Source organism: Phacochoerus africanus, chromosome 10 (genome assembly GCF_016906955.1).
Source record: "Phacochoerus africanus isolate WHEZ1 chromosome 10, ROS_Pafr_v1, whole genome shotgun sequence".
Lineage (NCBI taxonomy): Eukaryota > Metazoa > Chordata > Mammalia > Artiodactyla > Suidae > Phacochoerus > Phacochoerus africanus.
In genome coordinates, this window is record NC_062553.1 from 68546495 (window position 1) to 68562824 (window position 16330).

General features: G+C 37.7%; 1 protein-coding gene across 1 annotated transcript in view; it reads right to left on the bottom strand.

Annotated features, from left to right (window-relative positions):
• Nucleotides 1–16330, bottom strand: part of ADAMTS3 (ADAM metallopeptidase with thrombospondin type 1 motif 3) — a 270429-nt gene that overhangs the window by 17464 nt on the left and 236635 nt on the right. The window contains 5 exon segments of the mRNA XM_047799019.1: nucleotides 5652–5815; nucleotides 8236–8316; nucleotides 11693–11816; nucleotides 13666–13799; nucleotides 15121–15296. Coding sequence (XP_047654975.1) covers nucleotides 5652–5815; nucleotides 8236–8316; nucleotides 11693–11816; nucleotides 13666–13799; nucleotides 15121–15296 — 679 coding nt within the window.

Consider the following 16330-nt stretch of genomic DNA (forward strand, 5'->3'; position numbering starts at 1 on the left):
TGAATACTTAGAATAATTATTACTTTCATAATTACACTATATACAAGTGCCCTTATTCAGAATTTATATTATATCATTTTCATCTTTGTTAATTAGATGGGCAAAAGATTGTTTTAATTGTGATTTTTTTGATAAATACTAAAGTTTAATTTTCCTAATTTTATCGGTCACTTGTATTTCACCCACTATGCATTGTATGTTCATGTCAGGTCCTTTTTTTTTATTGGTATACCTATCTTTTTTGTCTAAATAATTGATACAATAAGGGTATTAATCATTTTTATAATAAACTGCAAATATAGTCTCAGTTTTTATTTGATTTCTAATTTTTTAGGGCATATCACTCTATTTAAAAAAACTAGTTTTGGAGTACCCGTCACGGCCTAGCAATAACAAACCCGACTAGTATCCATGAGGACGTGGGTTCGATCCCTGGCCTTGCTCAGTGGGTTAAGGATCCAGCATTGCTGTGAGCTGTAGCATACGTGGCTCGGATCCCGCATTGCTGTGGCTCTGGTGTAGGCAGGCGGCTACAGCTCCGATTTGACCCCTAGACTGGGAACCTCCGTATGCCGCGGGAATGACCATAGAAAAGGCAAAAAGATGAAAAACAAAACAAAAACAAAAACAGAAAACAAAAGCAGAAAAAAACCTGAACCCACCCCCGAGACACACACATAAATCAACCACCAACCCCTATACTGGCCCTTATACACGGCCAGATATCGAAGCTTTCAATCCCAGATGGCCTAGCCATCATGATCCGGGGCTCCGAACTAGGGGCTCCAGTCTTTCAGAGAGGACAAGGAAGGTCTTGACTAGAAAGCACTGCTTGTCCACACCCCTGTCCTTGATACACATTTCCTTCTAATATCGTCAGTCCGTGGCGCTCCCTGGGGGAATAACTTTATCACCGGCAAAGCCCTGAGGCATCTATCCCGGCAGTTAAGTAGCTGGGCTCTGAGGGCAGGCACTTGTGCCACTGGAAAAAAATGCTGTGTAATTATAAATGAGTCGAACAGAGGTTCTGATCTCCAATCATTCGAACTTAAAATAATCTAGATAAAAGACTGATTAATGTACATTTTCCTATAAAATTATCTAACCTATGGAGCAGGATGAAAATCTGGAAATAAGCCCACACGCATTTGGATGATTTTTGACGTAGATGAAAAGGGAATTTAGTGGAGAAAGGGTTTTTGCCAACAAATGGTGCTAGAACAAGAGGACATTGTGGTGGCTTTAAAAATGTGTCTGTCAATCCTTTGATGTTTTCCCTCTGGATAAGAGGAGCTCAATTCTTCTCACCTTCAGTGGGGGCTGGATTCAGTGACTTGCTTCTAGTAGCAGATGTGAAGGGATGTCACTTCCAAGATTAGGTTAAAAAAGATTGAGTTCTGCCTTGGTTACACTCTCTCCCTTTCTCGGTCACTTGAATCGCTCACTTTTGGAAGCCAGCTGTCATGTGATAAGTACGCTGAAGCAGCCTATGTTGTGGGGAACAGAGCCTGCCAACCACCATGTGAAGAAGCTTGGGAGCAATCTCCTAAGGCCTTTCAAATGCCACATGCCTAAGCTGGGAACTAAGAAAAATGTTCTCAGTGGAGCCTTGAAGTGACTGCAGTCACAGCTAAGAGCCACCTCATGAAATTCCCTGAGCCAGAACTAGCCATGTAAGCTACTCCCAGATACCTGATTCAGAAAAAAATGTGAAATAATAGTATTGCTGTGTTCAGCCAACAAGTTTAGGGTAATCTGTTATGCAGCAATAGATAATATAGATATCTACATGCACAGCTAAGAATCTATGGAGTCCCTGTCATGGTGCAGCAGAAACGAATCTGACTAGGAACCATGAAGTTTCGGGTTCAATCTCTGGCTTCGCTCAGTAGGTTAAGGATCCGGCGTTGCCATGAGCTGTGGTATAGGTCGCAGATGTGGCTCAGATCCCAAGTTCTGTGGCTGTGGCGTAGGCCAGCAGCTACAGCTCCGATTAGATCCCCTAGCCTGGGGATCTCCATATGCCATAGGTACGGACCTCAAAAAAAAAAAAAAGCTAAGAATCTAATGCATACAAAATGTATATAACACTTACCAAAAGAAAATATTGTGACCCTGGATTAGGCAAAAAGAATCTTTTATAATAAAAAAAAACTTTTTTTTTGCTTTTTTTTAGGGCTGTACCTGCAACATATGGAAGTTCACAGGCTAGGGGTCAATTTGGGGCTATAGCTGCCAGCCTACACCACAGTAACAGTAACATGGTATCTGAGCCTCATCTGCAACCTGCATCATAGTTCATGGCAATGCTGGATCCCCAACACACTGAGCAAGGCCAGGGATCATAGTTAGATTCGTTTCTGCTGCACCACAACAGAAACTCCAGAAAATCTCGATCCATAAAAGGAAAAGTTAATAAATTGGACTTCAATAACATTAAAATATTTTTCTCTCTGAAAGACACTATTAAGAGAAGGAAAAGAAACTATAGACCAGAAGAAACTATTTGAAATTCACATTTCACAGAAGACATATACTGAGTATACAAAGAACTCTGAGAACTTAAAAGAAAAAAGCAACCTACCTTAACAACAGGCAAAAGATTTGAACAGACACTTTACCAAAGAGAAATCATTTTCAAAGGAAAAGAAAAAGACTGGGAATTGAGTAGGGTATTTTGATTTTAGATCAGTATAATGTTTTAATATAATCCAATAAATATTTTTCTACTACCTTTCTTTCTGTCTGTTTTTTTTTTTTTTTTTTTTTGCTTTTTAGGGCCACACCTGCAGCACATGTAATTTCCCAGGCTAGGGGTCTAATCAGTGCTGCAGCTGCCAGCGTACACCAGAGCTACAGCAACACCAGATCTGAGCTGCATCTGTGACCTACACCACAGCTCACGGCAACGCCAGATTCTTAACCTACTGAGCAAGGCTAGGGATCAAACCCTCGTCCTCATGGATACTAGTTGAATTCATTACTGCTGAGCCATGTTGGGAACTCCTCTAACAATATTTTTCCAATCAAGTTGATGTCTTCTGCTTTCACCCATAAGAAAATAATAGAGTTGCCTTTCTAATATTAAAAACAATAAAACTGCATAGAATATTTCAGGGATTTTTTTTTTTTTCCCAACGGTAATATGGCCAAGGACAAAGATCCATGGAAGAAGAACAACATGCCAGGTCCTGGCTTCCTAACAGGCCAGGTCTGGATTATGGCTCAGAGAGCAGGCGTCCAAGCCATTGCAGCAGTTGTCACTGAGCTGAGGAGGGGTCAGAGTTTGGAACTTTCAGGGAAGGGTGGTAAAGAGAAGGGGGTTTCATGGAGGGTGGCCAAGAAAGCTGTGTGGGTCTTAGGCAGATGGCTGATCTGTGCAAGCCCAGGTCAAGATACCATGTTGTCTATCAAGGAGGGGTTGCTTCAGGGGTTGGAGCAGGAGAGGAGGGACCTACGTGTTCTTATGGCCTTCCTAATACTTCAGGTATTCAGTTAAGACATCAGAAGGCCATGCCATTGAAATAAGAACAAAACTGAAACAGACAAGCCCCGAGAAAGCATAAACCAGTCCTCAAAGGATCAGTGGGAACTGACAATAACTCAACTGCCAGCCAGAATAAAATCCAGTGTTTTTAAGGAAGGCAACATACACCAAATGGCCTACAATTTACCACCTATAATGCTCAGTGTACAATAAAAAAAGTATAAGAAGTGAGAAAATGTGAACCATAATCAAGAAAAAAAAAAATCAGCCCATAGAAGCAGACACTATGAAGACCCAGGACTTAGAGGAAACGTGGGAAAGAGTGAGTGAAAATGTATGGATATCTCAGCAGAGAAATGGAAATTATAAAAAAGGAAAAAATAATCAAGTGGAAATTCTAGAAAACAAAAGTACACCATTTGACATGAAAACTTTACTGGATGGGCTCAATAACAGATCAGATCTCATAAGACCATCAGTAAACCCAAGGTCCATAGGTACCTAATTACTGCACCTAATTGCCCAACAGTAATTATCCAGTCTGAAGAACAGAGAAAAAAAAAAGATTATAAAAGGATGAACAAAGTCTAAGAGACTTGTGGAACAATTTCAACTGGTTTCACATACAGATAAATGAGTCCCAGGAATAAAAAAGAGAGAGAGAATGGGAGAAAAATAAAACAAAATCAAAGACATAACGGAAAATTGACCTCAATCTGGTGAAAAACATCAAACTTTAGAGCTAAGATGCTTGGTGCACCCCAAGCAGGATATATAGAAAGGTCACAAACTAAGCCTGTCACAGTCAAACTACAAGACAAATAAAACAAAACAAACAAAAAGATAAGGAGAAAATTGAAAAAAGCAGCCAGAGGAAGTTCCCCTGTGGTGCAGTGGGGTTGAGGATCCGGCATTGCCATAGCTGCATGGTGCAAGCCATGGCTTGGGTTTGATCCCTGGCCTGGGAACTTCCACATGCCTCAAGTATAGTCAAAAATATAAAAAACAAAATGAGGTAAAACAGAGGAAGGTAAAATTTAAAAAAAAAGAAAAGTAGCCAGAGAAAACTGACATGAGGACAGCTGTCTAAATGAGGCTGACTTATAAATAATGGATTCAAGAAGACAAATGTCATATAAATGAGTCAATGATGGCTCCTGTACATTGGACCTTAGGTCATTTATTTATTCACAGTAGGTTGAGACCTATTAGCTCCAAAGCCCCTGACACCAAATATTCATATATCCAATTGTTTCAAATGTAGTTCAAACAAGGAGATTTCTGGCCATCTAGAGCCTGCTTGCTTTTTGCATACTTTTATGAAGCTGCATCCCAAATCTGCTAATTACCGATAAGACTTTGTGGCTATCAGGAACCTGAGCTACTGCTGTTGCCTTTTGGGGTTCTCAGACCCAGACTCTCCCTGCTATGCTGCTGAGTGACATCACCTAGACACATACACCCCCTCTCAAGGTCCCCTACCCACAGGTGCTCCCTTGCCTTTGTCTCCTTCCTGCTGGTAGCCCCACATGCAAACCTGCTAAGACAGCATCCAAACAATAAGTGTGGGTGCTACTGCCACCTCACCATCATACTTCTTTCCTAGATTGGCTCCCAGATTCCTGGAACTCCCTATAGCAGAAAATCATCTTTAAAGTGCCATAAGAAAAAAAAATAGCCACCCCCCAATTTTATACCTCGTGAAGATATCCTATAAGAATGAGGGTGAAATAAAGATATTTTCAGAACATTGAACGCTGAGAGAAGAATTTGCTAGCATGCGCACACACACCACAAGAAATGCTAAGGGGAGTTCTTTATTTGAAGGCAAATGATACTCAGTGGGACTTCAGATTTACACAGAAAAATGAAGAGCATCAGAGGTGGTAAATATGTGAGTAAATAGAAAAATCTATTTTTTTCTTTTCTTGTCTTTAAAAAACAATTGATTACTAAAAATCAAAAATCATAATACTGTATTATTTGGTCTATATAATAAAATAAATGACAATGTTGCCCAAAGAGTATAGAGAGGAGGGTAAATGGAATTATAAAAAAACAAGTAACTGAATATTTGGTGTTCAAGGTGAACATGTTTTGAGATATATTAATTATAAAAATATAAACTAAAACAACTACACAGTGAGCCTGTAATACCACATACCAAAACAATAACAGGATCGTGTAAAGGTCCATCAGTGTGAAGCGTTTCAATGTCATCTTCAATGTTATAATCCCATTCCACACCAAGATCTATGAAGGTCTTCGACTTGGCTTCCTCTCCTTTGCCATTTAAAATATAGTGGCCTGTAGCTTGATTCTTAATAGCTAAATGGGAAAAATGGGTAACCAGCATACATTTTATTTTGTCTTATTTCAGCTTTGAAGATCCACAGTATGTCTAGCCCCTTCTATAAATGGAAGACTGTTTTTAGGAGCCTCAAAGCAATTAAAACGAGTAGTGCTTTTGATAGGACTCCCGCTTCCTTCATTAGGCATTCAAAACACTCAAGAAGCATTCCTAACTCATTAAAAACAGTGGCAAGATGATTAAGTAGGAGATAAAAATTAACAAACAGTCCCATTTGAAAACACTGCCCAAAACAAGAGAGTAACTGTTTCTAACTCCTTCATCCTATACATTTCGTCAGGAAGCTGGGAACATTTTTAAAATAATGACTGTTTCTACAACAATTAATACAAACAATTTATGCTAGGACAGCATATAACAAAATCCTTTTTTTTTTAATGTGTATCTCTTTCAAGTTAAGTCAAAATATTTTAGGTACTTAAAACGGTAAAACAATTTTTAGGTCAACAAACAAATAGTCCTTGTGAATGTAAAATTCTAAGGCCACATTACCTACTTATATGGCTAGGAAAAGCTCTTTTGGTGACAGAATTTATAATATATGCATTTACTATACATTATAAAATAAAATTCTTTCCCTAATGGATAAAAAAAGATTTTAAAGTTTGGAAGTATATCAGCATTTAATGATGTTAGAAAATAAAATTTCAAAAGTTATTACCATTATTGAAAATGTGCAGACAACATGGGTAATTTTAGTCAAATGCATTTATTCCTGTTGAGATTTTGAACTAGTCTAATTTTTCCAAAGAAAATAATTTGAATTCTAAAATAAAAAATATGGGATTTCAAAAACAAACAAACAAACAAAAAAGGACTTCCTGTCATGGCGCAGGGGAAACAAATCCAATTAGGAACCATGAGGCGGCAGGTTCGATCCCTGGCCTTGCTCAGTGGGTTAAGGATCTGGCTTTGTTGTGGCTGTGGTGTAGGCTGGTGGCTGTGGCTGTGATTGGACCCCTAGCCTGGGAACCTCCATATGCTGTGGGTGTGGCCCTCAAAAGACAAAAGATAAAAAACTTTTATCTTTTGGGATTTCAATTACCAAAGAAAGAACTACAGCTAGACAGAGAGACTGTTAGGAAATCCAGTAGTAAATATACTTTAAATACTAAGACAAATTCTACAAAATCCCATAAAAACATTTATTTTTTAAAGATGCATATATTTAAAAAAGTAATCCACTATAAATTTTCATAGGTTTGACAGATGTTTCTCTCTCTTTCTTTCTTTCTTTCTTTCTTTCTTTCTTTCTTTCTTTCTTTCTTTCTTTCTTTCTTTCTTTCTTTCTTTTTCTTTCTCTTTCCCGCTTTCTCCCCCTCCCTTCCTTTTTTTTTTTTCATCTTTTTAGAGCCACACCTGTGACATATGTAAGTTCCCAGGCTAGGGGTCAAATTGGAGCTGCTGCAGCTGCTGGCCTACACCACAGCCATAGCAATGCGGGATCCAAGCTGAGTCTGCGACCTACAGCACAGGTTGCAGAAATGCTGGATCCTTAACCACTGATTAAGGCCAGGGACTGAACCTGCATCCTCATGGATACTAGTCAAATTCTTAACCTACTGAGCCACAATGGGAACTCTGATGGATGTATTAGTTTCAGAAATCTCAGTGCTTTTCAATAGCTCAAGAAATATGTGAAAGCTATGTTTACATTTGTTCCCTCATTTTGAATATAATCCCCTTTGAAGTGCCATTTCTACATGATCCTCTCATAATGGAGGAAAAAAAATCTTCTTTTGGAAATAAACAGGGTAATTTGCAAATAATAAACAGAAAACATGCAGGAAATGGATCTGCATGTGCCAGTTAGAAACTGGATACATAACAGATCTCAGGAAATTTTTCATTGGACTAGTAAAATTCAGACGTGGTTGCTTCTCAGTCAAAGAACTTAAAAATGCACTAAAAGTAAGAAGAGGCATATAGTATTATGACACCAAGCAAAATATCAGAACTAATTTGCCAGCATAAACATGGCAAAATTTTCTGATATTATTCCTTAATTTAGCGCATTTCTATTAACATATTTATTTTCATTTCCTAATACAGAGAAAAAATGCATAACAAATTCAAATTTGTCAAATGATTTTTTCCCTCATGCAATAATGAACCAACCCAAGTTTAATAAAAAATTAAAACTCTAGTTTTGAATATTTCTTGTTTTAAAGAAAGAATAGCTGGGAATAAAAACCACCTAGTAATGCATTTATATATAATTTTGAATCTTGCATACCTATGTGTGAATTTATATGTCTGTATGTGCATATATATACACACATATATATAAATATATATATGTGTGTATATATAATTTCTTTGACATTTCTATGTTTAAGTGCATGCTAAAGCAGAGCCAGCAGATAGAAACACTTACCAAGAACATGAGGAGAAGCCTCGTCTTCTTGGATTAACACATGTCTAGCACCAGGGGGTATATCAAACATCTTAAGGTACCCTTTGCATGTGTGGTAAATATTGGAGGAAGCAAAGAAGAAAAAAGCAACAACCATGGTTAGTTGAGCATTACATTCTCATTGCTCCTGCGTGCAGAAGAGGGCATCCATAAACCGAAAGAAGCAGTTTCAGAAATTAACTTCAAAGCATTGGTAGCTTTTGTGCCATCTGGCATAAGATCAGAGGAATCTTTTTTTTTTTTTTTAAGATGAGAAAAAAGTTAACCTTGTTTCTAACCCATTAGTTACTTATTTTGTGTTGACCTACAAATTGTATCAACAATAATGCAGGCAAATACTATACTTCTCTGTTTCCCTCTCTGTGATTTTACTTTTGAAAACCATCCTTTTGAAGCAGGGAAAATTTTTGGTGCCCTTAGTTGGTGGGCATCTTAGGATATTTTGTCTGTCTCTATATTATTTTAAAAGTCTAAGTGGCAGGTGTAGATAGCTAAACTTCTATTAATGACATAGCTCCATATTTAAGAGCCTGCTTTGATGTAAAGAAATTACAAAAGAAAAAAATCAGTGAGTAGCTTTCATTTATCTTGGGATCAGCAATGAATTTTAAAGTTTTAAACAAGTTTTAAACGGGAATATTTTAAAATACGTGTTACAGACTTGGTTGGAAAGTGTCTACAAGTTATGCTGTGCCTTGCCTTTATATACACCCTAAGCTCAATCTTCTCACTGAACGAACACAAAACCAACAGGCTGTCTTGGATTTCACAATCACATATCTGTCATTGTCCTATATGACAAATTTTCTTAGTATTATTACATGTCCTAAAATTATTTTAAGATCATTTAGAATTAAGATCCTAACTATAAATCAACAATAGTCAGGACAAATAGTGAAACCAAGACGTTTTACCTTATTTTGACAAAAATAAATGAATATAGGAAAATTATACAACTTATACCTTCATTACATTATGAAACATATAACTCATATATTATAGGATGGGTATTGACCGAAATTCAGTTATAAATAAAAAATTGCTGCTGGAATCAGAAAGCAATCTGCTTTTTTTTTTAATCATTTCTATATGAACAATTATTACCTATAGGCAGGTTTACCTAATTTTCCACGTTATCTACTGGTGTCTTAGCTAAACGGAGTGGTCATTTTGTGGGCAAGCTTTTCAGCACCTGAGCCCACCTAATATTCAGCACATGAAATGTATGTACCATGTTTGCCTGAGTACCAATAGCTGGAAGTAACATGATTAAGATGCCAAGTATAGAAAAACAGCTTGATGCCATTTATGGATGCCCATTTTCTGCAGCTTGCTACAACTTACCCAGTACATTTTTAGCTTCCCTTGTTTCAGCAAGAGAAATATTACGAGCTCCTTTGGGTAAAGTGAAGGCGCCTCTCGTCTTCCCTTAAACAGAATGTCTTTAATTAGTGGAGGGTTCATGTTTATCAAAGTCTTGCTGTTTCATTGACTATACTATAAGCTATGTATATTTTATTAGGTAGTATATAAAATATGTTCTGTAATTTTATGTTGAAGTCAAAATGGATTTATAATAATTAGCTAATGCCAATAAACTGTTAATAGTCAATGAAAGTAAGACTAAGTGTGAATGAGAAATGATATAGGTGATTTGAAGTTGAATACTTGCAGATTTCATTTTCCAGCAACTTGAATTCTTTATGGCACCTCTTGCTTAAATTTTTCCCTGTTGGAAAAGGTTAATTAGTCTATTGAATCACTAAAATAACAACATTAGTGCAAAGAAACGGATGTTAGATTATCTTTGATCAGTTTGAATCTGTATGACTGATAAAAGCTTTCTTCTCTTCTTCTGACTTTGATACGCAGGTTTAGCATAATTTTTGAGGTATATCTGAAAAAAAGTATCTCTACCTTTTATTACACATAATATAGAATGGATAATAACAGTAAAAACCATTTTCTTTACATTAAATCACTCTGGAAGTAAAACAAATTAATTATTTTACACCTAGGAAAAACAACATATAACTGCAATAAAGAAAGCACAGTAAATTATTTTACAGTAAGAGGAGAAAATCACATGATTCCACCAAAACCATAGTTTATGTATATGATTCTAATTCTGTTTGTTTTATTAGAACAATGTCATCAATCAAAAATGGCAATATTTGCTTTTCAACAATTTCTGAAGTACAAAGCACAGTAAATTATCACCCAGGAATAGCAAAGATATCAGTAACTAGCGTGGAGAATGCATAAGAAAAACACATTAGAATATAGGCACCTACCTCTGCCCCCTAAATACATCAAAAAGGAAAGATCATATGTATGGAAATGGCTTGAGTTGGGTATCTGAGGTATAACAGGAGTAAAGAGAACTAAGGGAATTACTCCATTTAGATAAAGACTAGCTATTTTACACTTTCATTTTGTTTCTAAAAGGAAAAATGACCATCATGACAATGTGCTTAAAGCAAAGGAAATCTTTCTTTGTTTTTGTTTTGTGTTCTCTTTTTTATCATTCTATAAGAGACAATATGCTGGAGGTAAGAGAAGCTGCTCAAGGGAGAGTATCACATTAAATTGACATTTAAATGCTGAATTCTCAGAGACATTTGTCCAAAAAATGTTTTCTAAATAACTGAACAATATTGGTTACAAACTTAAAGAAAATATTCAGTAATAAATGCTTGTATCTAAACCTTTTATAAAGATTCCAATGAATAATTATGAAAATACCAGGAATTTCACATATTATTTTTGCTTTGGTTCCATCTGTCAAACATTCACCTGTGCCTGAGTCTGTGCCATTGACTGTGTAACAAGCACAAGAAATTCACAAACATAAGCAGTTAATTATGCCTCAGGCTGTCTTTTGGTTGCCTTTGTCTCAGACTTGTTTAATACAAAATTCTGAATATTATGTGAAGTACGGACCCTAGATCCATAGATTTATAAATAAGATAAACTTGTTCACTTTTAAAATCAGAGAAACAAAATGAATATAATATTTTAAAAGTTGTATCTAAAGTTTTGCAATTTCTTAACTTTTGAGCAACCATTTATGTGCAATAGAAAATTCAAAATAAGCAACAACTCTAATCATTAGGTCTAATGCATTTTATCAAAAACACAAAATTAAACAAAACACAGATTTTAACAAACTACTATAAGTGATACTGGTTTTATTTGTACCTTATCTAAATCAAGGAGATAATTTTTCATCATGGATACTATGGAGCATGAATCTCAAAGCTGTTTAATTCCTTAGAAGGTAATGTGAACAAACATAAATCAACTGCTGATTTTTTTTTTTTATGTTTAGAGAGAAAATACTGCATTCCTAAGAGAAGACTCAAACAGGCAAATACTTTAGAGCAGAATACTAAATTCACAAGAGACCTCATCTTACCGAGCTTCCTGGGTGTCCTGGTAAATGTCCCCTTGACAGTTCGACAATGGGAATTATCACCACCACAGACACCGCACTTATCCTCGACCTTGTTTGAACCAATTTCTTTGTCACAGCCCACTTTCTGGGGAGAGAAGATGTTACATGTAGCTGATTTTAATCTTCCAAATGAAGACTGGCGTGATGGAGAGTGATACAACATTTGTTTCATCAGGAGCCCACGGCCTGGCATCCAAACTTCCACTCTAGCTCTGAGCTTTCACACCTCGATCTTTTAAAGAATGACTATAAAATCAAGTGACTTGTACTCTGGGTAATAAGGATAAGTTCCCTTCAGTCTAATGAAGTGTTTCCTCTATCATCTGTAGTCGATCATCAAACATTTCTTAAGCATAGAAGCTGTAGCTCATGCCGAGGAGACAAATATTAAGATGTGCTTTTCCCTTGTTGCTTTCATATTTAGAGAGATGAATGTTAAAATGGGAAGGTTTCCACTAGCATGGATTTTACAAGTCAGTAAGGATGTGAGACAAAACATCACGAATGTGGCAGATTTTGAGAGTGCCCTGAAGGAAGAAAGGATGTGGAAAGGCAAGTCAAGAATGCAGAGGGGGGAGTTCCCATCGTGGCGCAGTGGTTAACGAATCGGACTAGGAACCGTGAGGTTGTGGGTTCGATCCCTGGCCTCGCTCAGTGGGTTAAGGATCTGGTGTTGCCGTGAGCTTTGGTGTAGGTTGCAGACGAGGCTCGGATCCCGTGTTGCTGTGGCTGTGGCGTAGGCCGACAGCTACAGCTCTGATTGGACCCCTAGCCTGGGAACCTCCATATGCTGTGGGAGCGGCCCAAGAAATGGCAAAAAGACAAAAAAAAAAAAAAAGAATGCAGAGGGGTTAAAACAGAGCCATGCAAGTTGTCTGTTCATGGAAAGTGGACTTGGATAATAAGATTTGAACCATATCTAAACTAATGGAAATTTGGTGCTGTGATGGGGAAGAACTGTGAAAGTCTGGCAAAGCACAGGCTGTGGAAGGCCTTGCAAATCTAAGAGTTTACATTTTCACATTAATTTAACAGGGAAAGCGGAAGGTTTTCTGAACTGGGGCAGGTCTTCAGTGTAAATCAGTGTTGGATAAGGATACGTGATACACCACTGCACCAGGAAGTTCAGGATGAAAGTGAGCAGAGAAGATGATGACGACACATATATTTAATGTACCAGATACGTAGGAGATGAAAGATGAACAAAACACAGATTCTACTCTCAGGGAAACTTTAGTTCAACTACGAGGCATCTGTGCACTTGAGACTCTTACATATATGTCTTATACATGTAACACTTCAGTTACATCCAAATGAAAAGGAATCCAGCTGCAGCAATGTGTTGTTAACAAGAATAACTTTTTATCAATTTAACATGTGATCATGAGCAAAGAAAAAAAAGCTGCATTTAAAAAAAACAAAAGATTAAATGTACAAAAAACATTCACCATTACTTTTATTCTGATGTGGAATTCTATGTTTAAAGTCAGAATTAATTGGAACATAAGACAGAGAGGAAAAAAAAGTTTTGATTAGTTTTTAAACAAAATATAAAACACATTCAACACTGAATTAAAAAAAAAATACTTGGTTTTATCCTAGTGGATGGCTACTCTAAAACAGTCAGAGGAAAGGCATGGTTCACAAGTTGTGTTCTCAGCCTCAAGCATCAGAGTAACCCCCCAAAAATATATTTGGTTGGAAATTAGGAAAATTGTCTAAATCTTCATTTTGCCAGTGGCCAAGTTTGATTTTATTAAGTGCAATTTCTCCCAAACTTTTATTTTAGCCACTGAACTATTCATAGATTCTCACTATAACGGGACCTCAGATAAGAAAGTTAAAAAAATTTTTTGGAAATATGTAGATGAATGAGAAGAAAAGTGGGATGCATAGCACTGTATGAAGCTTTGGGGCAAGTAAGGTGAACTCACCACACACTCCCCGCGCACACATATGCTGTACGGGTCTTTGTAAGAGCAGCGTGTTCCATCGTGGACGAGCTGTTTCATATAAGCGACATCTCCAGTCTCTTTGGATTGACAGTAAAGGTGGCATCTTTTCTTGGCTGCATAAATGGAGGATCAGATCAACCACATATTTAAATGGTATATTTGAACAGCATAGTGGGCTTTTTAAAATTTTTTGGCTGTGCCCACAGAATGCAAAAGTACCCCAGTCAGGAACGGAACCCAAGCCACAGCAGTAAACGGAGCCACAGCAGTGAGAATCCTTAATAGCAGTGAGTCCTTAACTACTGGGCCACCAGGAAACTCCTGGTATAGTTTATTTTATGCTTAAAATATACAATTTCAATGTGGTTTCCTGAAAACATAGCGTATAAATCAATAAAGAGTAGGGGGAAAGTATGCACACTTGGCATATTTGTTTTAACTAGAGTGATGTTATGATTTAACATCTAAACTAGGATAATGTTGACAGTGAAAAGGGGTTCTATTAATAATTTCACAGGGAGAATAAGTATAAACTGGGACTGTCCCAGGCAGCTCCAATTGTATGGCTATCCTAGATTTAACCAAGGCTCTTCAATCAATTTCATTCAGAATCAATTTAGTTGTAGTGACACTCTGAGTACTGAAAGGGTTTCTCTTTTGTTTGACCCAATGGCCTAGTATAGTTTCTGCCTCTTGTAGGATCTCGTTAATTAAATCTAGTATAATTTATGTGACTTACTTAACCAAGCTAAATCAAATTTGCTGCGGCAACTCTGAATTCCTACACATATGCATCTTCCCTTTAAAACAGCTCTTAAACTGAACCCAGCAGTGTATGATATCGCACAATAATCCCGTAACTACTTTCTTTTATTCACCCAAGTGAGAAATACATAAAGAAGTTCCCATTTGAACAGATTTAACCAAAAATTCAGGGTTTAGAAGTGACACATGACAAGGGAACTCCTCCAAGTGTATTTCTTAATAACCAGCGCGCGGTTCAAAAGTAAAAGGTTATGAAATACCTTTTGGTATTAAATAATGGTCTTTTTCTTATTCCTCGATTGTCAAATCTCTCCCTTTTTCTCTAGGTATTCAGAAAGGAAAGATCACAACTTTCCAGAAGCATTTCCTAGTAGAGGGAGTTCAGCTGCACGAGGAACCCCAACTTCCCTCCCATGCATTGCTTTCCACATTTTCTTTTCAGTAGTGAGGGTGGCAGTCTGCTTGCCAGCGACTAGTCTATAATTCTCACCTCTCGGGAGGAAGGCATATGTTAGCCTTATTCTTGGAAACCCAGGAGGACTTACCCCTATGAGCACCAAGTTTTCTAAGTAACCAAGTAGGGAGCAAGAATCCAAGGGATGGGTGTTGACAAAGCTTAAGCTCTAAGTAACCAGTGGCACAGCGGGAAAAGCGCGGGCGTCTACTCACAGTCGGGCTGTTCATATGGCAACCAGTGGTGTTTGGCATTCTGGTATTCAAAGTGGGAGTTACGCTGCTGGCACTGCTGTGCTCTGAAGTCCTCAAAGTGTTTTTGGCATTCTTCTGTATTACAAAGCTGGTACTCAAAATTAACCCCAGGACAATCCTGACCGCCATTGATGGGCCTAAAGAAAAGACAACATTTAAAAAGGCCTTCTGGCTCTGGTCCAGCCGTTGAAGGCTGCAGACACAGTGCTGGAGGGCAGAAAGCCAGGGCTTCCGAGCTGCCCGCCTCAAGTGAATGAACTCATACTTCCTAATTTCAATCCCTTTGCAAAAGCCCTATCCTCTCCCTGCTGGGGTTTGGTGGAAGGAATCCCCAAACTCAACTTTTAAACTGATTTAAAATATATGAATCAGTATATTTTAAAACAGTATGTTTTTCAAACAGTGTACTTAAATGCACGGTAAAAGTGTATAAAGAAACAAAAACACAGGGATATGGTCTCAGGAAAATTATATTTTCTAGCAAGTATAAAACATGTGGGTATAGCCCAAACCTGGATCACAACGCTTCCACTTCCTAATATGTAAAGTGTAAATAATAATCCCTTGTCCTCAGAGAAAAATGGGGAGGATTAAATAAGTACATTTAAAACACTTGGAGTGTGGCTCAGAGTGAACCTTTGCTGTTCTTCCTGCTATAATATTTATTGTTTTGTTGCTTCTACAAATGCTGCCATTATCTCTTCCTGTGAAGAGAGGAATGTTACACCCAGTCTTTAGAAAAGACGTGCTCAGAGCTGTCCTGCTGCCAAAGAAAAGGGGTGCTCCCATGTTCACCCTAGATAAGGACAACTGTCCCAAACCTCATTTCACTTATTTTTTTTTTTTCCCTGCAGAAATAAGGTTTGTGAGCACACAATAGGGGTTCCAAGAATTTGCTCTGAGGGAACAAATGAATAACTCCTCCCACCCCCACAGCATCTCAGCCTTCTTTCACCATCTTCCTTTGCCCAGCCCTAAAGCCTCCTTCTCCCAGCTCTGAAGGGAGGGCACCTCTGTGGTTGGTGCTGCTCCTGCCCACAGGCCGGTGCTTCCTAGAGAGGGTGTCACAGCCTCAGTGCCCAGGCCCCAGGGGCACAGCGATCTGCTTTTGCTGCTCTGCTCCCTGATCCTCCTAATGGCAATTTCTTCATAAATTTCTATCTTAACCATG